Genomic DNA, 26,490 nt, shown 5'->3' on the forward strand with positions numbered 1-26,490 from the left:
CTAGCATAGACTTCCAGGATGAACTGTGGATAAAGGGAGACATGGCAGGTGCTGGCAAGGATGGGAGGCAGAGCCAGTGGTGGATGATGAGTCCAGAAGGGATGGTTGTGCCCAGCCATCCTATGACTATCTCATTGAGCTGTCCTTCATGCTAGACCAAGGAAGCCTGGGTGTGGTGAGCAACGGCTGAGAGTTGAGTGTTTCTTCAATGGGAAGTTGGTAACCAGTAATGGATAAGAGCCTACAGCCTTGCCTGTCTGCCTCCATTTTATCAGTGTGGGGTTCTGGACCCCCAATGGGGACTCAGTCATGAAATGAGGGCAGGGGACCTGGGATGTCTGGGGGAGCTTGTTTCTGCCTTGGGCTCCATTATTATCAGTGGCCCCAAGTGCTTTCCCCTTTGTTTTTTTGACCATTGGCTTCCCCACGTTGTGCCAGCTTCCTCCCAAGTTGCCATTTTGCTCTGTTTTTTGGCTCCACTCTTTCTCCCATTCCATCAGGTTTGGAAGAAAAGCAGAAATACTTGCTGATGTCCAGTTGGCTCTAGTTGGAGCAGCGCAGGGTGGCAACTGGGAGCCTGGCCTTCTAGTCCTTGAGGCCGGCTCTCAGGACATCTTAGTTATATTAGATCAAAACCTAATCAGAGTCAGCAAATGTTTCTCTTCCCATAACAGGTCAAGTGCACAGTCAAGTGATGGCAATGTGGGATCCAGAGCCATGGGCTTCCCACCTGAAGGCTTGATTGAAGCAGACATTGACTCTGGGAGAGGAGGGTAAGCTGCCTGGAGGAGGCAGATGGCCCCAGGTTACTGATTCTCTCATGTCCCTGGTGACAGGCCAGGGTCAAGCTGCCAAAACTGCCTGGGTTACGGGGGACTGAACACTGGTCATTTCCCATAGTCCTGTCTACAGCTTGCTTCTCCAGTTGCTCCCACCACATCCTTTGTCCCTGTGCTTTCCATTTATCAGAATTGCCTATGCTTGAATCTTGCTCCTTCTCCTGCCCTCTGCCACTTGTTCTCAAGATCCTCCAGAGCAGGCGCAAGGGTCCACTTGCAGCTGGAGGTTCAGCCCTGCCTGGGCAGGCACCAGGAAGTAGAATGAATATGTACGGAATGAGTGAAGGGATAAATGAATGACCAAATGATGGGTTAATCAGTGCCTTCTCTCTTCTTGGCTGAGCTCCGAGGACAAGCTAGAAGGAGGTCCTTCATCTCTGCTTTCCTCTTTTCCTTCCACAAATCCTTAAGCTCCTTTTCCTGTCCTGCCCACCTCCTCTGGACAGCTATGCTCTGTGGTTCAGTGAGAGGAAAAGCAGTGGCCCCACTGAGAAGATAAACATGTCTGGCTGGGCTCTAAGTTCCTGGATCTGGGTGGAGTCAGGGTCCACTTTCTCAGGTGATTCAGGGAGTGGTTCCCAAGGTCCCACCTGTCCCTAAGTGGCTGCAAACCAAGCATGAGTCATCCTTGGGGACAAAGTATAGGTATGCTGATGTTGGCACAGATAGTTCAGCTCCAAGTTGTGCTAGTGCCCTTATGGTTCAGAGCAGACGGACAAAGCCCAGTGTCTGCAGAGAGCCACAAGGGCATGCTGCCAGCCGGCACACCTGCCCTACCACTCTGCTTCAGCAGGTGCAAAGAAAGGCCACTGGGTTGGGGCCTTGGCTCTTTGAGCTGCCACTAGTGGCAACCACTGTCTGAAAGGCCAGCACTTGCAGCCTGCCTCACTGTGTCCTGGCCAGCACAGTTGTGCAGATTAACTGTTGCTGTTGTAGACCTCTGGTCCAGTGTGATTGGGTAAAGTTCTTGACTGCTTTATCTTTGAATATTCATCCAGATCATTCTTGCTAACACACCCTCCTAAAACAAAGTCTTTGCTTTCTGCTTTCAGTTTCTTTAAAATTAAGCCAAACATCAAATTAACTTGCAAAGCAGTCTAAAGACTTAACCTAGTTTTTTACATCGTCTTAACTGTACATATTTTGGCAATGATTTTTAAGAAACTTACCTTTATTATATTTCCAAGGAAAATGTTTCTTTTTTAAGATTTTATTTTTAACTAATCTCTCCACTCAACGTGGGGCTTGACTTTATAACCTCGGGATCAAGAGTTGCACGTTCTACCGACTGAGCCAGCCAGGTGCCCCATAAAATGTTTCTTATGCAAAAAGCAACCACTCCTTTTCCATTCACTTTTATGAGTTTAATAATTGAATTTAGTAATTATGGTTGCAAGTACAACTGGGATAAATGGATGTGGGAACAAACATGAGGAATCTTAGTGAGTGTGTTACTCAAGTGCAGGCTTGCATGGGCAATGAGGTGCTCTGTGAGCTGTGACCGCTCAGCTTGCTGTGAACATCAACCTGCCTGATTTACAGAGACAAAGAATGCAACCTACCCCTGGAAATACTGGGTAAGACAGCACTCAGTCACTCAATCTGTATCAAGTTGATGGATACAGATAGACTACAAAGGGATGCTGCTTCTATAAATGTCCACAGACCCCAGTAATAAAAACAGGAACAATTTAGCACATGTTAGGGCCCAGGCATTATTCTAAGTACTTAGCATCTATTATCCCATTTACTTTCCTCAGAAAACTTATGAGGCAGACACAATTATCATCCCCATTTCAGGTGATGTGCCCAAGGTCACACACCTGAAAGGTAGCAAAGTACTGATTTGAATCCAGGTAATGTGCCTGCAGGGAGCCTACACTTAACCACAAGGACACGGTGGCCCAGTGTCAGGCAGCTGTGTGATCTAAGTGAGTACTGTGCCCTGAGCATCTGTTCGAGCAGTCCTTCAGTTCTCATCATCTGTTGGGGATAGAATCCATCCCTTTGGGAGGAAGTACACATATAGACACAAAGTCCTGAACCCAGACCAGGCTTGGACTCCTTCCACAGAGTGTGCCCAGCTGTTGGCTTCCCTCTTCTCCTGGATGATCAAGATGTGTGTGGTGAAAACTCTCAGCCTTGAAAGCCCAGCATGTATTCACAAGGACCCAAGCTGAGGTGGCAGAAGGGATGGCATTAGGAGGCAGAGCCTGGGAATAGACCCTCCTGTAGGGACTGCAGCCCAATCCAGCAAGCAGGAGTCAGAGGAAGGAATCCCAGAGACAGCCAACTGGCACTAGAATGCTCAGTACCAGGGAGCACATGGAGGTGGCTGAGGAGGGCACATGGCTCTAGAGTGCTAAGGTGCAATGGGAAGGGGTTGTGCATTCCCAAGCTGCAGGCTTCTGCCCTATTCCATCTACCAGTCCACCAGTAGGAGTGGCCAGTTTGTTGTGGGTGTGCCGAGCATTTAGTAAAGAACAATCTCCCTGGACTCCCACACAGCCCTAAGAGGTGTATAGGTCAGGCAAGGATACTGGAGCCCCAAACCAGGAGACTTCCCCAGGGACCCCTGAGCTGATCAGGGGCAGTGCTTGATCTTGAACTCAGGTGCCCAGTTCACAGCCGGGACTCACAAAACGTTATCACACACAGTGGCATCTGTGCCACACTAACAGCAGGACTGAGATGCTGGCAGATGTAGGTTCCCCTTTCTGGTGAGAAGGCAGCTGGCAAGGGCCCCGAGTCTCCTTTGCTCTAAGGCCTCAGCAGGCCTGTGTGCTTCTTCCCTCAGCTCCAGCTCCACTTTGGCCTCTGCTGGACCAGCTGATCAGAAGAGTGACAGTCCAGCAGACCTGGAGGACAAGGATGCACACTCGAAGGGGTAAGGCATCAGGGAATAGTGCTGAGCTTCTGAGGTGGAGAGATGCAGGTCAGGTATGCACTGGCCTTTGGGCTTGGAAGGTGAGGCCAGCAAGGCCTGTGAGCTGGTCTGAAGCATGTGGCAAGAGGTGAAACTGCAGCTAGAACCCTCTGGCTTCTGGCTCGGAGGCCAGAAAGTCTTCCACTACACTTTGCTTCCTCCAGCCAGGAATTCTTCCAAAATCAGGAAATCACCCAGTCTTTTTTTTTTTTTTTTTTTTTTTTTTTTAGTGTTTATTTATTTTTGAGAGGGAGAGAGTGCAAGCCGGGAAGGGGCAGAGAGAGAGGGAGTGAGATAATCCCAAGCAGGCTCTGCACTGTCAGCACAGAGCCCGGATATGGGGCTTGATCCCACAAACCATGAGATCATGACCAGAGCCGAAATCAATGCTTAGCCAACTGAGCAACCCAGGTGCCCCAGGTACCCACACTTTCCATCAGCAATCACTTGAATGGCACCTGCCCTGTGCTGGAGGCTGGAGCACACAGATATGGCTGATGGGAGGTAAAGCCCAGCCCAGATTGGAACAATACATTATGCTGGAGCAGGGGAATGGGGCACTCAGGACAAATTCATGGGGGAGGTGGCTTTTGAGCCTAATCTTGAAAGGTGAATAGGAGCCCTTCAAGCAAGGGAAAAGGATATGCAAAAGACTCCAAACAACCTGGTATTTCCTGAGCACTGTATGCAGTTGAGTGTGGCTAGTACTGAGGGTCCTTGTGGAGGAGTGGTGGAATAGAAGGCCTATTGAGGTATGAAAGGGCTGATTCTTTAATACTGGATATTGTTAATGACCACAATAGCTACTTAACTTTGGGTCACCTACTGTGTGCACTCCACTCTACTCACTGTGTCTCATACAGTGCTCCCCACAATCCTGTGAGGTTTGCACCCAGTAGGAATGAAGAACAAAGGTGTGAAACCTAAGTCTCTGTGCCTTCTGGGAAGAACAGTGCTCTGAAAGAAATACCCAGAGGGCTAAGATAGAGTGGTGGCAGTGAGGAGGGCTAATACATGGGGCAACTCAGGCAAGCTCCCATAAGGAGAAGGAGCCAATTTTAGAAAAGAGAAAAGAGCTGCAGACCTAAAAACACTGCTGTGGGAACACACCAGCATGTTCCAAAGCACAGAGTGGCTAGAGCCTAACCAGTGACAGGGATGATAGATGGAGTAGGGCTTTGGTAAGCTGTGAGGTATGAGGCCCTATTTTGTGACTTTTTGGTTTCAGACTGCACTGACAGTTAACAGAGTGAAAACAGTAACTGACACCTATAGTGTGCTCTGCTGGATGCTTTACAATCTTTCAAGCAACTCTGTGAAATGAATAAGATGGGGAAACTGGGGCACAGAAAGGTTAAGTGACTTGCTCAAGGGCTTACAAGTGGTAAAACTGAGTCCCAACACAAGAGCCTCTAAAAAAAAAAAAAAAAACCTTCAGGAAAAACTTTAAAAAGCTAGTTTATGAAGTCTGTTGTTTGGAACCTATTCTTAAGATCCAGAACCAGTAACTCTCAGCTGGTTAAGGTGTAAAGCACTCTGCCTGCATGATCTCATCTAATATTCCCTGAACTGGGACAGGATCTAGCTTCTTATGCAATAGGGCAGTGGAGAAAACTCAGGCCGCACTTGAGAATCAACAGGAAAATATTTTAAAAACAAAAAAGCTTCCTGAGCCCTATGCAGAGACTTAGATTTAATTGTTGTGAGGTGGCTTACACCATCATTGTCTTTTTTAAAACTCCCAGTTTATTTTCATGCGCAGTCTAGCTTGAAAATCTTTGTTCTAGGGTAGTGGTTCTGAACCAGGGGCAGCTTCCACACCTCCTGAACCCCTAGGGATCACTTGGCAATGGCTGGAGACACTATTGTCACAATGGGGAGGAGGTTGCTATTGGCAAATAATGGGTGGAGACCAAGGATGCTACTCAATGACCTACAATACACAGACCAGCATCCACCATAGAGTAATCCAGTTAAAATGTCAATAATGACGAGGTTGACAAGCCTTGTTCTAGAGCCTTCACGATGTCTGTGGAAAGCCACCAGATGCTGGATTGGAAAGAAAAATGGTTGAGATCCCAGCACTCCTCCAGGAGTCTGAGCAGGCGGGACACAAGTCCGGTTTCGCGCGTGCGCTCCTGATTGGCGCGTCCCTGTGTCCGTGCTCCTAGTGGGGCGCGACACCGTCTTCTGTGTGCCTGCGCGCTGGAGCGAGAGCGCTGAAGCTAGTGTGCGCCTGCGCGCACCGCCATTTCCTTGCAACCGGAAGCTTGAGTCGCAGCGCCCATCGGGAAATGCGACAGTTCACCGAGCGAAATGGCTGCCCTGGGGGAGAACGGCCTCAGTGTAGCTTTTCTTGCTGCCATGCTGGTTCCGGCCGCTAGATGGTGCGCGAGGATCACAAATGGGCTAGGCCTACCGTTTGGGAGGTTCCCTGGGCTCTCGCTGCCCTTGCCCTGCTGGCCCAGTGGGCTCTGGTGGTGCCACCGACCTTGGGGTTGAAGCAGCCCCTCTGACCACGTGTGGACGGACCATCGCCACAGTCCAGGCGGAGGCGAGAAAGAGGGAGCGAGCTGGGTGCCCGTAAGGAGCTGAACGGGGCTCCTGTGGTCCCCGCCTGTTTGGCAGGGTGCCCCGGCCTCTCGGTCGTTTCTGGCCACTGGCCACTGATCTTCAGAACTGCCCAGGGGCAGGGGCTGTGAACATACGGGGAGGGCAGCGGATCCTCCACCCATGAGGGACCTCCTGGGCAGATCTGCCTGGGCAGGGCTCTGGGGTTCTGTGAAGAGGCAGCTTAATTCCCAAGAGTTGGGCGAGGAAGGGTGATGGGGGCAGGGGGCAAGGCTATCCTGCGGAGTAGTCAAACTGTTCCAAAGTTGATAAACTCTTCCCTAGTCTAACTTGGTCTTGCTTCATCACATGTACAGGAAGAATTGGTATAGTATGGTAATCAGGAGCATGTCTTCCTGTGCATGGTCTTATGCTTAAGCTCTGTCACTCGCTATTTGACCTTGGGTATCATTTTAATCTCTTCTAACCGAGTCCAAGCTCATTTTGCTCACTGCAAGACAAGCCAGTAAGTGGAAAGGCAAGACACTGGGGTAAGGAAAGCGACTTTATCCAGACAGCCAGCAAACCAAGGAGATGGTGGACTGTTGTCCTAAGGAGCTATCTCCCCTTGGCATGAAATTTGAGCTTTATAAAAGAAGCAAAAGAAACTTAGCAAAAGGAGGAATCAGGAGGGAGTGGAGTTAAAAGATGACTGACATATGTAGACATCCCAGGAAGGTTGTGTAATTTCTCTGTCCTTGGTCAGTTTATCTTTGTTTACAGGAATTTGGTCATGTTGTTCCTGTAAATCTTAAACATAGCATAGTCATTTCTGTGCATAATTCCTTATCCCCTTGGGTGAAGTAAGTTTTGGGTAAAGAGTGGTTTTTGCAAATCTTAGCTGTAGCATGCCTACATGCAGGGCTAAACAGAAGTTTCTAAGCTATAGGTCACAGTAGCAAGGGAAATAGAAGCAATATGGAGTCAGACATGCTAAGTTTCTTCCTCTTACACTCTGTGTTTGTATTTCCTTACTGTAGAATAGTGGTAATAATAGTTCCTATCACACAGTGTTGTTCTGAGGGTCAAGTGAGTTTGTCAAAAGCATGTAGAACATTTCCTGGCACAAAGTACTATGTCAAACTCTCATTTTATAAAAGACTTCAAGCTAAATAAAGCAGCCCCAGAGGAATGCCTCCTTCCACCTCAAAAAAACACTGGGAAAACTGGCCTCTGCTTCCTTTTACCAGCTTATTGGCCTGATTTCATTTAATAAGACAGAGTAGTTCATTTCTTCCCCAGCAAACTTTTGTTATTAGACTTTACATCTAAAACATAGGCTGTTTTCCTCTTTGTTATGTTGCAAGTCTCAGATTTTCAGGTTTATGTTCTTTCTGCATGAGAATATGTGAACTTTAAGCACATGTATTCACTGTGAAGAACCATTGACAACTAGCAGAGGAGTCTTTTGGGGGTAGTTTAAGAATGGAAGGTATTGTTATCTTCCATGTGGAGAGTCTGATTGTGTCAGGAATTGGCAGTAGCTGTGTTAGGCTACTGGATCTTTGATCTAGTTACAGGCGTATCTCTAAGCACGTGACTTCCAGGCAGTTCATTAGGGGCATGGGAGACCTCTGGGATATTACATTGCTCAGCAAGACTGCCTGTGACTGTTTTAGTAAGATTTACTTTTTATAGGTCAGGTGGATTACAACTCCTATAATCATAGTGGCTTTGCTCTGAGGCCTAGGGCAAAGGAACCTTATTCACCCACTTGCCACTGTGTTGCAGTAGACCCCAAAATTACTCTTTGCAGAAATCTTGACTTGATTCACAAACTTCATAAGGAAAATCTCTGTTACTGTAATTCTATAACAGATAGGAGATGGGACAGCACTCTGATTAAGTCCATGGCAAAGCTAGCTCCAGGCTTACAGAGGCAGGAAACAAGCTCTTTGGGCTTCTACGTTTGTTTTTGGCTCAAGCATGTATGTCACAGATAAGGGTGGAGTGGGTGTGTCAGGGTATCTTGCTGACTAAGGGACTGGCATTATCTGAGCAGACCACTTTTGGTATCTGGCTGGGCTGCAGCAGACCATTAGGGTAGAAGCAGCACAGGGAGACACAACACCCACTTGCCTGCAGATCTGCCTGGGCAGCTGGAAGTGGTAATAAGTTTATTGTCTCTGCTGGGATATTTTTGTTCCTCTCACCTGAGGCTGAAGAGTCGCATTGCTTTCAGGGCATACTTTGCAAAAAGTATGGTCACTGCTCCACTTGAAGCATGAAGGCAGGAGCATGCCTACTATGGGATTAACTTCTATGAATAAAAGATCCTAGGGCTGGAGGTAGCTGGTAGTGTGATCTTCTTGTTCCAGGGGAGCCTCACCAGTGATTGGAGGCAGGCTGCTGATGTTGGGAGAGTTGAGTTTAGCCTGACTCTGTGTCCCTGGCCTAGTGGTCATATAACATCTTTGAGGCCTCCAGGAAGCAGCACCTTCACACTAGAGGTTAAGGAGGAAGCACCAGGAGAAAGAATGAGACCATTGGAAGCACCTCATATGGGGATAGAAGGGTGTGCAAGTGTAGGCATGATGTGATTCCAAGGAGGAAGAAAGATCTCCCTTGATGCCTAGACAGCTGAGAATCCGCTTCCTCATTGCTAGATTGAGGGTATGGCAAAATCATCAGAGGCTCATGCTTTCTCTGGTACAAGTGGGGACTGCCTTTGGGCTCCTCTCTTCCCTACCCTCTGGGAGAGGAGCCTGTTATGGCCACAGGAGGTGACATCAGCATGCAGTGGGTGAAGAAAAACTGGTCCCAAAGTCTCATTCCATAAAGGTGTTCACTGTTCCTCAGCACCTTGGCTGATTCTGAAGACAAGAATGTGGCTGCCAAGGTGGGAGAGACCTGGCAGGAAAAGCCTGCAGTCCTGAGAGGTGGCCATGGAGACCCAGCTGCACCCTCCCAGCAGTCTGCAGCTCCCAGGACCCCAGAGCAGCAGAGCATCCCCAGAAGACCAGAGCAGCTTGTGGAACTGGACAGCCAGGCCAGCAGGTAAGTATTAAACTGTGCTGGGTCCCTGCCTACCTGAGCTGGAGAGTTGTCAGGGGCCATGACCCAAGTGGGACCCACTCTTACCCCATGTTCATGCCAGTGCCTGGCACATCACACACCAAGGTGTTCAAACTCCTGCTCCATGAGTGGGATTGGGATAGTGACTCCCTGGGTGCAAAGCAGTGTTTAGGGGCTTCCTACAGCACAAGTAGTTGGGATAGGGCTGGGATAGGAGCTGGTGTATGTATGCAGAGGTAAGAAGCCCTGGCTAATTTCTGACATGTGGACCAGGAAGGAGGTCTCCCAAGATGGGGGTCATAAGTAGGAAGAGGACTATTTGTGTGTGTAAAATGGCACTGTGTGTGTGTGTGTGTGTGTGTGTGTGAGAGAGAGAGAAAGAGAGAGAGAGAGAGAGAGAGAGAACATTCTTCAGACAACCTCATCCACTCTGCAGCCCCTAGTATAATCTTTACTCAACTCCAGACCTACTGGACATTATTGTCCAGATTCCCTGTAGGCACTTTACATTCAGCATAACTCAAATGACCTTATCATATCTCTGCACAGCACCTCTCCCCAACTTCCTTGCTATATCTCAGCTCATTCTTTCCACAGCTTGCGACCATCACCATCCACTCAGTTGACCAATTCTGAAATCTTGGAAAAGCCTTGGCTACCACTTTCCTTCAACTTTACATTTTATAAGGCAATAAGACTTGTGGCCTTATCATTTCTCTCTTGACTGAGCAAATAGTTTCCTAACTGGTCTCCTGCATCATCTTACTTTATAATGCCTGGCCTGATTCTCCACATGGCAGCTGGAGCGAATCTTCCTACAAGTCATGTCTGATCTGTTCATGATTAATATAGCATTAATGTTATTAATGCCAGTTTTGTTGTTGTTTAATGGATGTGGAGTTTCCCTGGTCTCTTGTTTATACTGCTGGCCTCCCTTCCTCCTCTTTTTCTCTTGGGCAGGAATGGCTAATTGGTTGCCACATCGGGAACAGAAACTGCATGGATCCAACTTGGCCACCAATCTTCCTTGTCTTTGGAAGAAAATGGCTTCATATGTACAGCCAAGAAGGTTCCCCCTGGATTTTTTGCTTTTGTCTACAAGCCCCTGGGGTCAGTTGTCCAGCCAGGCTCTTGGCTGGGTGAGTAAGGCCCTGTGGTTCAAGGATGTAAGGGGTGCCCTCCTTTTTGCCTCTATGTGTAAAGCCATCAGCTTCATCAGTGGACCTTTATCTCCATTTTCTGTTCTTTTGTCTAAAAAGAGGTGTTAATTATTGGCCCCCTAAAACTCTGAGTCCATACAATGAAAAAAGATAAAAATAAGAGCTTACAAAGGCAGATTGGGTCAGAATCCTGGCAAATAATATTGAAAGGTCTTGTAGCAGAAGAGGATCTGAAAGGGGATACTGAGAAAGAAAGTTTTGGATAAATGGAAGAACTTGGAAAGAGTACTGTCATGGAAACCAAGCTAGGCTGAGCTGACTTTCCAGTATGCTGTGGACCTTTAAATAAGACCACAGGATTTGGTAGAATGGAGTTTATGGCTGCCTTAAATGGAGGGCAGGTCAGGGAGGCAGAAAGGTTTGGTTGACTTATAGCGGATTGAGGAAGAATTTGGAGGTGAGGTGGTGCAGTTGGTGGAGGTATACAACTCTTTCTAAAATGTTGGCCAGCAAGTGATGGAAATTTGATGGGTGATTAGATAAATACAGCTACAGGATGATAGGAAGTGCTTTCTAGAGTGCATGCCTATGTTCCCAGGGAAGGAAGTACACTGTTGGTAAAGACAGTTTGATATTTGAATAAAGAATGAGCAAATCCAAAGGTTAATGGTCACTGAATTTATGGTGGGCTTAGGGTGGGGTTCTAGAGTCTTGGGAAGGAAGTAGAGGGCTCTGTTTTTGAAACAGGAGGGAAGGATGAGTGCAAATGTAGGTTGGAAGGCAGGGGAAGGAATACACAGAGTAATGTGGGCTACTTGATTTTTTCTGTGAGTTAATGAGCCACACATTGTAAAATTAAACAATATTTTACTTAATGACTAGCCCATGCCAAGCCATGTCCTAAGCACTGGAGATACTGACCTCAAGGAGGCATGGATAGGTTATAATGGCAGCATAGTAGGAGTATGTGACTTGGCTGGCTGCATGGAATCAGAGAAGGCTTCACAGAGGTGACAGTTGATGTTCCTCTTGAAGCACTTTGTAAGGAGGTGAAGGAGGGGCCCAGGAGTAAGGGTAATCTCCTGTGCTGAAGGGTAGATGGCAGTGTTGCATGCTTCGCAGCACCCTGTGGTTTGATATGACTGTGGTTTATGGTGAGAAAGCCGTTGAAAAGTTGACGTTGGGCAGACAAGAGTTAACCTAGCAGGCCTGAGGCTACTCTCTTTAGAAAGGGCTGCTTGTGGGGTGCCTGGGTGGCTCAGTCAGTTGAGCGTCTGACATCGGCTCAGGTCATGATCTCGCGGTCTGTGAGTTCAAGCCCCGTGTCGGGCTCTGTGCTGACAGCTCAGAGCCTGGAGCCTGCTTTGGATTCTGTGTCTCCCTCTCTCTCTGCCCCTCCCCCGCCCATGCTCGATCTCTCTCTGTCAAAAATAAATACACATTAAAAAAATTAAAAAAAAAAGAAAGGGCTGCTTGCAAGATGTGCCCTTGGCTGGCCTCCAGGAACTTGAAGAGGTAAACAGTTCTCTACACTGATATGAAAATTTCCCTAAATGATGAAAATTAAGGGTGGCCACCTGGATCACTTGTACAAACAACGTGCTTTATGCTGAGTGTTTGCTTGCCTCCTGGGAGTTGGGAGTTTTGGTTCGTGCCAGGCAGAAAGTTCCTGTGTGACCAGTCTCCAGTAATAATCTTGGGTCGTGAATGAAAATATCACCTTTTTCTTTCACTGATTTTGCTTGGTATCCTTCTATGGTCATAAATCTTAGCCTTGAGGATGACTATTTGCTGAGTCTTGGGAGTGCTCCTAGTGAATCATGGACCCTGGTGGTGGTCTTAGGGTCACCAACACACCATATCAATCTAATAAAGGACAAAAGCCGCATGATCACAGACACAAATGCGCAGAGTCTGACCTTTATGCCTTAACAAGGGCTTGGACTTTCTCCAGAGGACAAAGAAGAGTTAGGAAAGTTTTTTTTTAATTGTTGTAAAATTCACAAAACATAAAAATTACCATCTTAACCATTTTAAAGTATAAAGGCAGTGGCATTAAGTACATTCATGTTGTTATGCAACCAATTTCCAGAACTCTTTCTGTCTTGCAAAACTAAAACTCTTTCTCTATGAAACAACTCCCATCCCCTTCTCCCCAGCCCCTGGCACCCATCATTCTACTTTCTGTTTTTATAAACTTGACTACTCTAGGTTTCTCATAGAAGTGGAATCATGCAGTATTTGTCCTTTTGTAACTAGCATCTTTCATTTAGCATAATGTCTTCAAGGTTCATCCATGTTGTAGCATATGTCAGTATTTCCTTCCTTTTTAAGGCTGAATAATATTCCATAATATAGACATACTGCATTTTGTTTATGCATTCAAGTGTCAAGAGATACTTGAGCTGCTTCCTCCTTTTGTCAAATTTGAATAATACTGTAATAAACATGGGTGTAGAAGTATTTCTTTGAGATCCTGCTTTCAGTACTTTTGGGTATATACCCAGAAGTCGAATTGCTGGATCATATAGTAATTTTATGTTTAAATTTTTTGAGGAACTGCCATACTATTTTCTACGGTGGCTGTTTTCTACCATTTTACATTCCCACATACAGAGCCAGAAAAAATTTTTTTTAATTTCTTTAAAGTTTCTTTATTTCTGAGAGAGAGTGAGAGAGAGAGAGAGAGAGAGAGAGAGAGAATGAGTGGGGAAGGAGCAGAGAGAGGGAGACACAGAATCCAAAGCAGGCTCCAGGCTCCGAGCTGTCAGCACACAGCCTGATGCGGGGCTTGAACTCCCAAACCGCGAGATCATGACCTGAGCCGAAGTCAGATGCTTAACTGACTGAGTCACCCAGGCACCCCCAGAGCCAGAAAAGTTTTAAGCAGGGAAGTGAAATGGTCAGAGTTGTGCTTTAGACTTATTTCTATGGTGGCAGTGTGAAGAATGATCTGGACGTGGGAAGAGTGGAGGCAGGGAGAAGAGCTACAAAGAGGTTCCAGTCCACTAAGTAAGAGATGATGGGGCCCCAGCTAGGGTGGTAGCTGTGGATATGGAAATAGAACTCTTAAGTAAGTAAAATGGACCCAGAATTGGGCAGCTGATAAGACTTGGGGGAGCAGTAAGGGAAAGAGAAGTGTTAAGTCAGAAAGTCATCTTTGTGGCTCAAGTGGAAGAGTGGAGTGTGTGATCCCTTCTGGCCCAGGTTGTGGGCAGAGTATCTCCAAGCTATTTTCTAACTGCCTGGAGCCAATTGAGCAAATGCCCAGTCCATGGAGACACCAAGACAAAGCGGCACACTCAAACAGATTGGCAGACAAGGGCACCTGAGGCAAGGCTCTGACGTTCAGACAGAGGCTCTGCCTGGGCCAGCCTGGATGAATTGCCCTGGCAATACTGTTCTGTTTCTAAGGTGGGCAGCAACACCTTGCAACTGTCCTTCCTTTCTTCCTCCTAGTAGTCCAAATCCCCAAGCATGCTGGGTGTGGTTGTGGAAAAGTCTTCTTTCTAGAACCGTCTAGGTCTTCCATTTCTAGTCTTTGGGTCAGGTCACTGGCATGGCATCTCGGTAGACTAGGCTCATCAGCAAAGGTGACATTTGGAGTCTTTGGGCCAGATTATTAAAGACCACTACTGCTAATAGTCCAAAGTAGCAAGGAGACCCTTAGCCCCATTCTGGGTATGCACCAGGAGGAAAGCCAGTCAGTGCAAACCTCCTAATGGACAAGGCTTGACTAGCCTAGGATTCCAGGAAGTACAGAGGGAAGTAGAGTGAGACCTGCAGGGATGTAGGCAATGATAACAGCAGAATTGTGAGGGAGAGTGGACAGAGGATTGGAAAAATCCCTGTGGGTATTTTAGAATGTATGAATTGACCAGGTTAAACTCTTCCAGAGCCCAGACAGAATAGGGATTTCTCTTGGGTGGTCCAGATATTATTTCACATGGGGACAGTTGGTGTGACCCATCAGGAGAGGATCAGAGGATGATCGGTGCCAAGGATAAAACCTTAGGCTATGGGAGATTGAGTTCTTCCATCAGTTTAGCAAACTTTAATTTTTATAGTTCATTAGATCTGTTATCTCAGATGACCGACAATGATAAGAACAATGTAACTGGGGGAAGGAGAAGAACCTGTTGGATATCTTAGATGACTTAACTGGTGAAATGGATTCCTCAGTCACTTGAAGGAGCCAGAATTCCCCACGTGGGTGTACTTGTTCTCACAAAGGTTTAGCAACAGTAGTGGCAATGACCCTTTTAAAAGGGAACGTTTCAAGCTAGTGAAAGACAGACATATGGTAGTAAGAACATATTTAAGTTACATTTTAAAAATAATTAAAATTATGACTGATAACATTGTGCTGTTGTTTTAATATTTGGCAAGGCAGCACCAAGACAGTGAGGGCACTGACAGATCGCTAGGAATTTTATATAATTTCTGAAATATTTGTATAATTAAAATTTTACCCCTTAAAATTTAACTTAGGAAAGGCTGAGCATTATTATTTTTGGATTTGACACTGCTTCCCATAAAATGTATACAATATTAAATAAATATGAATAGTTTTAGTACTGCTCTTGTTGCAAGGTGAAAGAACAAATAAATCCTTTGGGCCCTCTGGGAAATCTCAGTGTCAGTTTTAGGTGTAAAAGATATTTCAGATTTGATTTGGGGAAGTCAAAATGTCAAATGTTATCAGAAGGTTTGAGGATTTGATAACGATTATGGGATAGTGAGAAATACTACTTGGTTATCTATTAAATCAAAGTGTGAGAAAAAATTAAAGTAAACATAGGAGATAAAATGATTGTAAACACTGTTAGAGCCTTTAAAATGTCTTTTTTAAATGTTTATTTATTTTTGAAGGAGAGAGAGAGAGAGACAGAGCGTGAGCTGGGGAGGGGCAGAGAGCAAGAGAGACACAGAATCCCAAAGCGGGCTCCAGGCTCTGAGCTGTCAGCACAGAGCCCGACATGGGGTTCGAACTCACGAACTGTGGGATCATGACCTGAGTAAAAGTCGGACACTTAACCAACTGAGCCACCCAGGTGCCCAAAGACTATTAGCTCCTTTAAAATTAAGGCCTTTTAAAAATAATTGACATGATAAAGTCAACATAAAGAATAGGATATTAGTTTGATAAGACATAAAAACTTTTCTTTTTAGATAGTGTTCACCTTAAAAATAAAAAGGCAGTTATTTTATCAGCAAAATGGGTTTATTCAGGAATAGCAGAGAATTGCAATTCAGGACACACAAGCTACAGCAAAAGCAAGTCCAAGAGCAAAGAAGAGGAACACTCTATTACAGAAAAAGGAGAAACATTGGGAGGGCTTGTTATAAACAAAAAGTCCATTGGAGTGAACTGGGACTTTGAAGTGTAGCGGCTTTTCCTTGGCTGAGTTGTTACAGTCTCTCATGTGCTGGGCTATTGCTGGGCAAGGAGAAAATCTTCCTCCTGCTGGAATAGTAAAATTTAGGCTTCTTCCTGTTAGTTTTGCAAAGGACACCAAGGAGTGGTAGGGCATGAGAGCTCCCACTTCTGGCTTCCTGACTCCATTTTAGTGAGGTTTTCCTTTATTCATTTTCACAATAGATTACTGGGGAAAAAAGAACTATCATTAACCTTTTATTAAGAGCACACCAGTGAGCCAAGAAACTCTTACTATTTTAACAGAGAGAAAGCCAAATTTTAGTTTTTTATCGGTACAATACTTGATACCAGAGCTCTTTTTGAAAAGACCATAAATAATCTCGGGGCGCCTGGGTGGCTCAGTCGGTTAACCGTCCGACTTCGGCTCAGGTCATGATCTCGCGGTCCATGAGTTCAAGCCCCGCATCGGGCTCTGTGCTGACAGCTCGGAGCCTGGAGCCTCTTTCAGATTCTGTGACTCCCTCTCTCTCTGACCCTCCCCCATTCATGCTCTGTCTCTCTCTGTCTCAAAAACAAATAAACGTTAAGAAAAAATTTAAAAAAAAAGAAAATACTATAAATAATCTCACTTAATTTTAGTAAATTTTGAACACGGCAAATAAAATTTCTTTTCTGTAAACATTTTATAATTTTAAATCTACTTACATTTCATCTTACAAAATTTTTGGAACCACTATTTTAATTTAGGACAAACTTATTCTTTTTCCTTAACAAAAACATATTTTCATACCTTGCATACAAAGTTGTTCTCCTTTGCCTTAATACTTTTAGTAGTCTCATTTATACATATTGATTATAATTTTAAACTGTTAGTAACTTTTATTTTACAGAGAAAAATAGATGTAGATCATTTTGAATTATCTGTCATATACCAGCATTTTGCAGTAGACTAGTAAAGCTTATGAATATATATCTTATAAAACTTTATAGTTATATACTTTTTTATAGTATAATTTTTCAGTGTGCACAAATGAACACATTTATTAACAAATGTATGTACAACCTCTCTGTACTATAAAAAATAAGAAGCAAAAAGTATATAAACTTAAACTTAGGCTTAGTAACTAATATTTCAGTATTTTATCTTACTTAGAAATGATCTAGGTACTTAGTAAATATCTGTTAATTTAATTTAGCATCAATCTAAGGTTTTAAATTTCCAAAAAGATCTTGGAAACTGTCTTTAAGCTGACATGTTATAAAACATAATTACTGCTGAAATAAAGTTTGTCAGAACAATGCCTCAGTTTGATTAAAAGCAAATTTATATTTTTATAATCTATACATAGATTATATATAAAATGTAAAATAATATATTTTATAATATAATACTATATTACATCTAGTAGATGTAATACTAGCTTACGTGGCTAGTTAAACCATTTAAGTCTATGAAGATTATACTCAAGTATAATAAAAATACGTGTGGGGCACTTGGGTGGCTCAGTCGGTTAAACATCTGACTCCCACTCAGGTCACCATCTCGCAGTTCATGGTTTTGAGCCCCGCATCGGGCTGTGCTGACAGTTCACAGCCTGGAGCCTGCTTCTGATTCTGTGTCTTCCTTTCTCTCTGCCCCATCTCCCATTCATGCACCTGCACTCTCTGAAAAAAATAAATATTAAAAAATTAAAATACGTGCTTCTATTATATGTAAGGTTGATAACTCACAAGACAGCTGTTTTCATTAAATTAGGAATATTAAACTAGTCTTGTTTGCCAAAGATTTAGCTAAGTTTTTGAACTAGAATTTTTAAAATATTTGGGTTTTTGTTTTCTTTTTTAAGTTTTTATTTAAAACCTAGTGAGTTAACATATATGGCAAAATTGGTCTCAAGTGTAGAATTTAGTGATTCATCACTTACATATAACACACAATGATCATCACAAGTGCCCTCCTTCATACTTGTCACCCTTTTAGCCCATCACCCACCCACAGTGCTCTATCAACCCACAGTTTGTTCTCTAAAATTAAGAATCTCTTATGGTTTTCTCCTCTCTCTTTTTATCTTCACCTATCTTCATCTCTTTTGTTTCTTAAATTCCACATATGAGTGAAATCATATGAAATTTGTCTTTCTCTGACAGACTTTTTTCGTTTAGCATAATACAGTCTACCTTCATCAACGTTGTTGCTAATGGAAAAAATTCATTCTTTTCAATGGTTGAGTAATATAAATGCACACACACACAACATTTTCTTTATCCATTCATCAGTCAATACACATATGGGTTCTTTCCATAGTTTGGCTATAGTTGATAATGCTGCTATAAACATCAGTGTTCATATGCCCCTTTGAATCAATATTTTTATATCCTTTGGATAAATACCAAATAGTGAAATTGCTGAATGGTAGGATAGTTCTATTTTTAACTTTTTGAGGGAATTCCATACTATTTTCATAGTGGCTGCACCAGTTTGCATTCCCACCAACTTTCTCCACATCCCCACCAATATCTGTTGTTTCCAGTGTTGTTAATTTTAGCCATTTGTGTTAGTTTTTATAAGAATACTGGTTTTTTTTACAAAGTATTAGAAATTGTTTCTTTAATTTATGAAAGTTTTAGGAATATTTAATTTGTGTAAGTGCTTATTTATCTCTAAGTTATTTGGAATAGAAGATAAGGGATTTTATAAATTAATTTGGTATACTCTCCAGAGATAAGAAAATATTATACATATATAACATACATATATACACAAACATATATACATAAACATATAGACAAACACAAACAGAGATCTCATGGCTTTAATTCTAAATTTTCAGCCATGAGCAGGTATAAACACACACACAAATTCACTGGCTTTATGAGTTAGCTCTTGTCTTTGCCCCACTTTATTTTTTACGAGAATTGTGTTTCTGGTGGATGGGTAAATTGAGGTTACCTGCTCCACATGAAGGCTAAAGGTTCCTACTACTATTTGTAGAGGAGGGTTTTAAGAATTTTTTTTTTTGCCTTGATAGTAATCTTATGGAGACTGTATCTAAGCGAGGAGTGAGGGAGCAAGAGAAACAGCCCTTGGGTTGTCTCCAAGGCTCATCTACCTGGATAAAATATCCAGAGCATTTCAAATTAAGTTTTTCAGCTTCAGATGATTGCTTTTGGGGTCCCTGAGATTCTGGAGAGTCCCCAGTGGGGGCAGGGGCTAAAAGACCAGATATTGGTACTAGGCACAGATAATTTGGGATATTGGGAAGCAATAGTAGCTTCAGTGGAGTTGACAAGGAAAAATGAGTCAAGAAGTCACAAGAGTAAGTGTAGACAGCTCTTTCATAATGTTTGGCTGTTGTGGGGGAAGAAACTGAGGTTTTTCAAACTTTTGTTTGTATACTTATCTCTTATCTCAGACATTTAAGTGATGAGCTCTTGCTTCTGCTTCCATTCCACTTTCATCTCCCAGGGAGGGAGGCTGAAGTTCCATTCTGACTGCCATTTATGACCTGCAAAGGGACCCTCACCCCAGATTGTTCATCGTAAAAAGAGGATGAAAATACTATTATCTCGTAATAATAGCTAGGACTACTTAGCAATAAAGAAGACACATACTCCTAGCTGTGAAAATAAGGCTGCCACAACAATACGTATGCACCCGCCTGTGTGTGCGCCAGGCTCCTACGCATTTCAGTGTGTGCGCACCGGGAGCACCACCATTTCCTGCAGCCAAGCGTTCTGACCGCGGTGCCTGCTGGGAAATGTGACCATCTATAAGGAAAATGGATGTACTGGGCAGGGCTTATGCTGCAGTCTTGCCCATACCAGCCACCAGATGGCGCTTGAGGATCACAAATGGGCCAAGGCACATATTTCTGGCCTGGCCCAGAGTCTTTGGGTATTGGTGACCAATTTTGGGGTCATTAGCCCCTTTGAAAACCCAATGAGCATTATGGTCTGTTTCCCTTTTTTCACCTTCACCCAGCCTGCCAGGGGAGCTTAGGGGAGATGCTCCTTCCCAGACAGCTGGGCACTGGCAGGACTGGCTGTGTTCATAAGTCGTCTGAACACTACTGCTTGGGGAAGAGACCAGATGGCTTGAGGCTTTTTAGACAGGACAGATGGACTGGGACAGGGAAGCCTTGCAAAAAAAAAAAAAAAAAAAAAAAAAAGGATGCCAATGGAAGAAGGGGACAGGAATGCCACTTTTTCCAACTAGAAGAAGACTGTCTTTTAAAACCTCATTGAAGTCATCCTGTGTTCTTGGAGACTGTCTTTGTCAGTAGGAAGGGAGCAGTAGTGCTGGGATACCCCCAAAAGGGAGATAGACTCTCCCTGGGGTGGGGGCCGTACTGGGCTCCTCTCTTCCCCACCCTCTGGGAGAGGAGCCCATTATGGCCACAATAGGTGACATCAGCATGCAGTGGGTGAAGAAGGACTGGTCCCAAAGACTCATTCCGTAAAGGTGTTCACTGTTCCTCAGCACCTTGGCTGATTCTGAAGACAAGAATGTGCCTGCCAAAGTGGGAGAGACCTGGCAGGAGAGGCCTGCAGTCTTGAGAGGTGGCCACGGGGACCCAGCTGCACCCTTCCAGCAGCCTGCAGCCCCCAGAGCCCCAGAGCAGCAGAGCAGCCCCAGAAGACCAGAGGAGCTTGTGGAACTGGGAAGCCACACCAGCAGGTAAGCGTTACACTGTGCTGGGCTCCTGCTATAGCCCAGGTTTCTTTTCATGAGCCACCATCCAGAACAAACCCTAACATGTTAGGCAATCCTCTCTGCAGATATAAGTGGCCAGGAAGCAGTGGAAAGGTGACCAGCAATGAGTGCCAAGGGGTAGGTCCTCATGGGCTTCAGTTTGAAGCCATAGCATCAAATCTTTTAGACCAATCCTGGAACAGAGAAGGTGAACAGAGTACCATGTTTTCTGGCAGCCATCTGGAGCATGAAGATCTGGGTCAGGAGAGGGATGTGGAATGCCTTTGCCATTAATGGAGATGGAAGATCTCTGAGGAAGGTGTACCCTGGTGTGAACAGGAGCTCCTATCAGAGATAAAGGATGTTGGATGAACTCTTCCACTGCCACCCCTACAAGGGTGGCCTTGCATGGCAACATTTGGGTGTTCTCTTTGCTCTCTGGAGATCTTTCCCCAAAGCAACCATGAGTTTGGAAGTACGCAAGAGCCATGGGCCTAGAGACAATATATAAGTACCTTCTATGAACCAGTTGTAGGTATCACCCACATTGAGCAAGAAGGCCAGGCCCTGAGCACTCACCCTCAGGGACTGCATGGTGTACCAATGAATAAACACTATAGCAACAATACCATAATGATAACCATTAGTGTCTGCTGTGTACTGAAAATGTGCAGGCACTGTTCTTGTGCCTTATGTGTACTTGTCTCATTCTCACACCAACCCTATAGGGGAGGTGCTATTATCTCAGATCTACAGAGCAGAGACTAAAGCAGAGGGAGGTTAAATAGCTTGCCAACAGTCATTTGGCCAGGCAGTGGTCTAACAGGGATCAGTACCCAGACAGTCAGAGTCCAGAGCCTGTGCTGCTAATGACTGTGCTCTATTTGTGCTTCTCCATTTGTGATAAGCCCAGAAAAGAAGGAAACTGGGTCCTCTGATGGAGACAGGCAGGGACAAGGAGTGTTGTAGCTCAGATTGTTGGGGAAAGCTTTTCTGCTAAGAAGGATACAATTAAGTTGAGGCCTGAAGCACAAGGAGGAGCCAGACTGGAAAACAACCTGGAAAGACACAACATGGGCAGCATGTACAGAGACCACGATGGGAGAGGGAGCTGAGAAGAAGAGAATAAATGAAGGGTTCTGTGGATGGAGGGTAAGAAGTGAAGTGAGGAGGGGGAAAGGAGACCAGGTGGGCAGGGCCAGGGCTGGATCTTAGATTAGGAGGAGGAGACTATGGGAGGGAGGTGGGATGTTACCTGACCAGGAATAAGAGCCTTCCTGGTGGGGGTCTTCTGTTGCTCACATTGCAGTCCTAGAAGGATCCCCACGGGATTTTTTTTTACCTTGCCCCTTCAGCTCTATTGTCCCTTCAATTATTGTGCTAAGTGTGGACCACAGAATGCCAGACACTTGCTAGTTGTTCCTTCCTCATGCATTCAGTTTCTCCTCATACTCTGGCTCTGTATTTTATCCCCCATCTGTCTTTCCCATGGGGCCTCCCTTCCCAGTCAGTCCACCTCCTCTAGTTTCCATGGTTCATTCCTATATCATAGGGTGACATAAGAATAGGCATAGGATCACTGGGCACATAAAAGCAGGGTACTTTGCCCAAAGCAAGGTACTTCTCTGAGGTGATAGAACAAGTACTCCAGAAGGGTTTCTGAAAGGAGAAGGTGGTGTTGTGTGCAAAGGTATTAGGGCAATTAGTGTGGCTAGAGATTCAGGTGTGTGTGTGTGTGTGTGTGTGTGTGTGTGTGTATGAAATAGTTTGAGAAGATGAAGCTGGGGAGCTAGGAAGTACAAGATCATGATTGTTCTCGCTCCTGCCCACTGTTAAACTAGTTGAGGTCTTGAACACTGGATTCTGTAACAAGGGAGTGATACCCCAGAACCCGGGTCAGGTTGAGACGGCCACATCCAGAACTTGATCTGAGCAGCAACATGTTGGAGAGAAGCCAAATTCATCCCAAGACAATGTATGCCTATAGAGCTGTCCCAAGGCCACTGGAGAGTGGGTAGATGTAAAGGGGATGGCACAAGTTGTGGGGGGGGGCAGTGGTGGTGCCCAACAGAATGCCTTCGATGGCAGCAAGCAGCTATGGCAGCTTTGGGTATGGGACTGGTGACCCAGGAGCAGGCAGAGTGAAAGCAAGTAAGGGCCTGGCCAGAGAAAAACCTTGCAAGCCAGCTAGGAGGTCAGATTCTAGGCCAAGGACTGTGTGTACAGTCAAATGGTGGAGATTCAGAAAAACCATCATATGTGTCAGTTTCTTGCCTCTGCTTGTGGCAAATGCCTTCCAGAATGAGGTACATCCAAGTCTCTTCTTTGGTGATGCCTAAATTCATTTGTCCCTCTCTCCCTTGGCCTTCTATTCTCCAGAGAGTTCTCTGGAGGATGGGGGATAGAGCTGATCCTAGGAAGGGGCTGTCCCATCCAGTGAGGAGGTGAGTTGAGTTGTTCTGTCAAGTCCCTGTCAGCCCAATGGCTCTGCTCAAATCAAGTGAGTCACAGGCCAAGGCCTTTGGCTGTACTGGGGAGTTCTGGGAGGATCTGTAAGATTAAGGTCTTGCCACTGACTCAGTGTTACCTGGGTCACTTAACCTGGATTTTCTTATCTATAAAGTAAGTGGTTCTACCCACTGATCTCAGGAGACTTGTATAACTTGTATAAGGTCCGTGATTTGTGTGGGTTGTTTTAAAAACATTGGCATATTTTTAAACTCCTTCAAGTGCCAGTCTCAGGAGTAGGACCCCAAACCCTATTTGACCTTGGCAGATGTCAGCTCTCAGTGTTGACACACTCCCCCCTCCATTTACTTCCTTCAGGGTGAAAAACCCCTCGAGCTGTATGGTCACTGTTACCGTTACTCCTTCTACTGAGCAGCCTCATGTTTACATCCCAGCCTCCCCAAGTGAATTGGACTCCATTTCAACCAGGTAATAAGAGACAACCTGGGAGGTGTTCTCTGGGCTATATCCCCCCAAGAGCTAAACGACTTGGTTTTTGTCCCATGTCACTTCCCTAATATTAGCTCTAGTGCCACCCCCAATTCCCAGAATCCCATTGGTTAAGGGACCACATAGTGTAGTCCAGATCTCCCCAATTTAAAGTCCTGTTTGTAAGCCTGGACAGAGTCTCATTGTATCCCCTTCCCCCTATCCCAATGTCAATTCCTGGTGCTCTGCCATCTGTAGGACCTTGCTAATAATATCTCTTGAGAAACATGTGGTAAGGCCAGAGAAAGCCCACTGAGGCCAGGGCCTATGTCTGTCTCTCTCACATTATTTACTGCTTCACCTACACTCCTGGCCTCAACTGCAGTATTAGCTATTGCAGGAAGGCTGAGTGATGTGTGTGTATGGGGAGGGCAAGGAGATCAGAGCACTCTCTGGTAACATCAAGCCAGCTTGATAAAGGTCAAATTCAGGGCCATGGTAAGCCAAACATGATGCTGACTTCCAGTTTTGCCACAGGCCTATCTAGGATTGAGAAGGGAGAGATTTTATTGTTGCTAGAGATTCACACAGAGTGGCAAGGACCAACAGTCTACGGCTGCAGTTTGGAAACTATCCGGAGTCAGGGCAAAAGGGAAAGAAAATGCAGTCAGAGAGGAAGATAGGAGGTTCACTTTACTGCAGTCTGGGGAGGTGGGGGACAAGCCTCCCATAGTATAGAGATCTTCATGAAGGAAAGCATGTTGACATTGATTGCAGGGAGCCTTTTTCTAGGGCTCTCACATTTGTACACAGCAAGCTGAACCCACAGCCTCCAATTTCAGCCCAGTCAATAGTACACTCAACAGTGCAGCAGCTCCTGTTTGCCATTTTCCTTGCCTGGTGGCAGTTAGAGCCCATCAGTGCCTCTACCTCCAGGGCTTACCATAAGCTCCTTCACTTCCTCCCAGCCTTGGGACCCTCCTTTGGGCAAGACCCAGTGCCCTGGAATCTTTCAGTATACCTCTTTCTGTTTCACTGTGCTTCTTTTACAGCAAAGGGATTCTCTTCATGAAGGAATACCTGAATGCTAGTGAGGTATCCTCTGGGAAGCCAGTGTCTTCATGCTATGACAGGTAAGAGCAAGTCTCAGATCCTTCCATGATTCTGAATCCCCCATACCTCATCCAGGACTTGGCCCAGAATTGTTTCTGTGTAATCATTTATTGAATGGATGAATGATATAATTGCCCACAGACATGATTTCAAGCTGTTCTACCTAAGTTGGTACCTTTGTGTTCCCCTTTATTGTTAATTCATCCTACATCCTACTTCCAGTGCCATGCCCTTCTGCCTAACTTTTTTTCTTGGTAGACCACAAGCTTTCTTTAGTGAAATTCTAAGAGCATTCCTCTTTACAGAGCTGGCAAAGCCCTTAAGGACTTTTTATCTAGTTAATTCCATCCTGTTCCAATCTCTTTTATCTAGTTAATCCCATCCCTACCATCTCTTAAGCTCCCATGCCCTTTCCAGCATGCCAGGGTTCCTCACATTTAATTGCTGTATGGCCACTGTATGGCCATGAATTGCACACATTTGAGCACACATTTGACTACAGTTTCTGATATATACTTAACTTTTCACTCATCATCTCTATATCTGCTTATTTCCTGATGCCACATGGAAGGATACCTTCATGCCACCTCAGTTAAAAAGTAATCTGCACTGACATACCATTCTCCCAGGAATCTTTTTTTATGGCACATCATCTCATGCCTAGAATGAGGATTTTAGTTACAGAGAGGAGCTCCCTGGCCTTATTTCATGATTGGGCCTCTGGGGATTCTGGACCAGCTTTCATGGGTGTTGTGGGATAATGGACATGGACGTCAAGTTCAAGCCCTAGCTTGGCCCCCATTGGTTGGGTCATTTTTCACAAGATTCTCAACCTTTCTGAGCCTCAGTTTCTTCACCTGTAACTCCTAAGGGTGGTTTTTGTCAGTAACTTTATTGAGATATAATTCACATGTCATAAACTTCCCTCTTTAAAGTGTGCAATTCAGGGGCGTTTAGTACATTCATCATGTGTGCAGCCATCACCACAATATAATCCAATTTTCATCACCCCAAAAGGAAATCCCATAACCATTAGCAGTCTCCCACACCACCAGCCACAGCCCCTGGCCACCACTGATCTGTTTTCTGACTCTATAGCTTTTTTTTAGGGAGGTTTTGAGATTAGAAATAATATATGCAAAAACCCCAGCACCCCCGAGGGAGCTGTCCCTGCCATCCAGCATTTGCCTCTAGGAGTGTTACTTGACTGAACTCTGTCTCCTGGGTTTTCTTCTGTCATTCCCACTCCTCTGTAAACTTTAATTCTTACCATATGACAACTACATTTATTTGAAAAAATGTTAATGTTTATTTTTGAGACAGAGAGAGAGAGAGAGAGAGAGAATGAGCAGGGGAGGGGCAAAGAGAAAGAAGGAGACACAGAATCTGAAGCAGGCTCCAGGCTCAGAGCAGTCAGCACAGAGCCCAACACGAGGCTCAAACTCATGAGTTGTGAGATCATGACCTGAGCTGAAGTCAGACGCTTAACCAACTGAGCCACCTAGGCATCCTATCTAAATTTATTTTAAAATTGAAGTTTACATTCAGTTAAAATGTTATGTCTTATGAAAAAAGCAGAGTTTCTCTATTGGAGGATTGTGTAGTGTATTGTGTTTCCCCCTTTTTCTTTACCTTCCAGGAAGCTTAGAGATAAGCTTAATGCTGAGAAAACACACACACACACACACACACACACACACACACAAACCCAGAACCTGGACTGAAATTCTAGCTCACTCCTTACTCCAAGCATGACCTTAGGCAAATCACTTAACCTCAGAGCAGCAGTTTTTCTGGCTACCTCTCATGGCCACCAC

At 44.9% G+C, this 26,490-nt stretch overlaps 1 protein-coding gene across 20 annotated transcripts in view; it reads left to right on the forward strand.

Moving 5' to 3' along the window:
- Positions 1 to 26,490, forward strand: part of ZNF185 (zinc finger protein 185 with LIM domain) — a 95,342-nt gene that overhangs the window by 62,149 nt on the left and 6,703 nt on the right. For 12 of the 20 annotated variants that reach the window (XM_019824451.2, XM_019824458.3, XM_019824452.3 and 9 more), the window contains 6 exons: positions 675 to 773; positions 3,637 to 3,726; positions 9,157 to 9,372; positions 20,393 to 20,608; positions 23,450 to 23,560; positions 24,613 to 24,693. In XM_019824451.2, coding sequence (XP_019680010.1) covers positions 675 to 773; positions 3,637 to 3,726; positions 9,157 to 9,372; positions 20,393 to 20,608; positions 23,450 to 23,560; positions 24,613 to 24,693 — 813 coding nt within the window. The remainder of the gene's footprint in view (positions 1 to 674; positions 774 to 3,636; positions 3,727 to 9,156; positions 9,373 to 20,392; positions 20,609 to 23,449; positions 23,561 to 24,612; positions 24,694 to 26,490) is intronic. The other 8 variants (XM_019824456.3, XM_019824455.3, XM_019824464.3 and 5 more) reach the window with 4 other exon arrangements.

The sequence above is a fragment of the Felis catus genome, chromosome X (assembly GCF_018350175.1).
Source record: "Felis catus isolate Fca126 chromosome X, F.catus_Fca126_mat1.0, whole genome shotgun sequence".
Lineage (NCBI taxonomy): Eukaryota > Metazoa > Chordata > Mammalia > Carnivora > Felidae > Felis > Felis catus.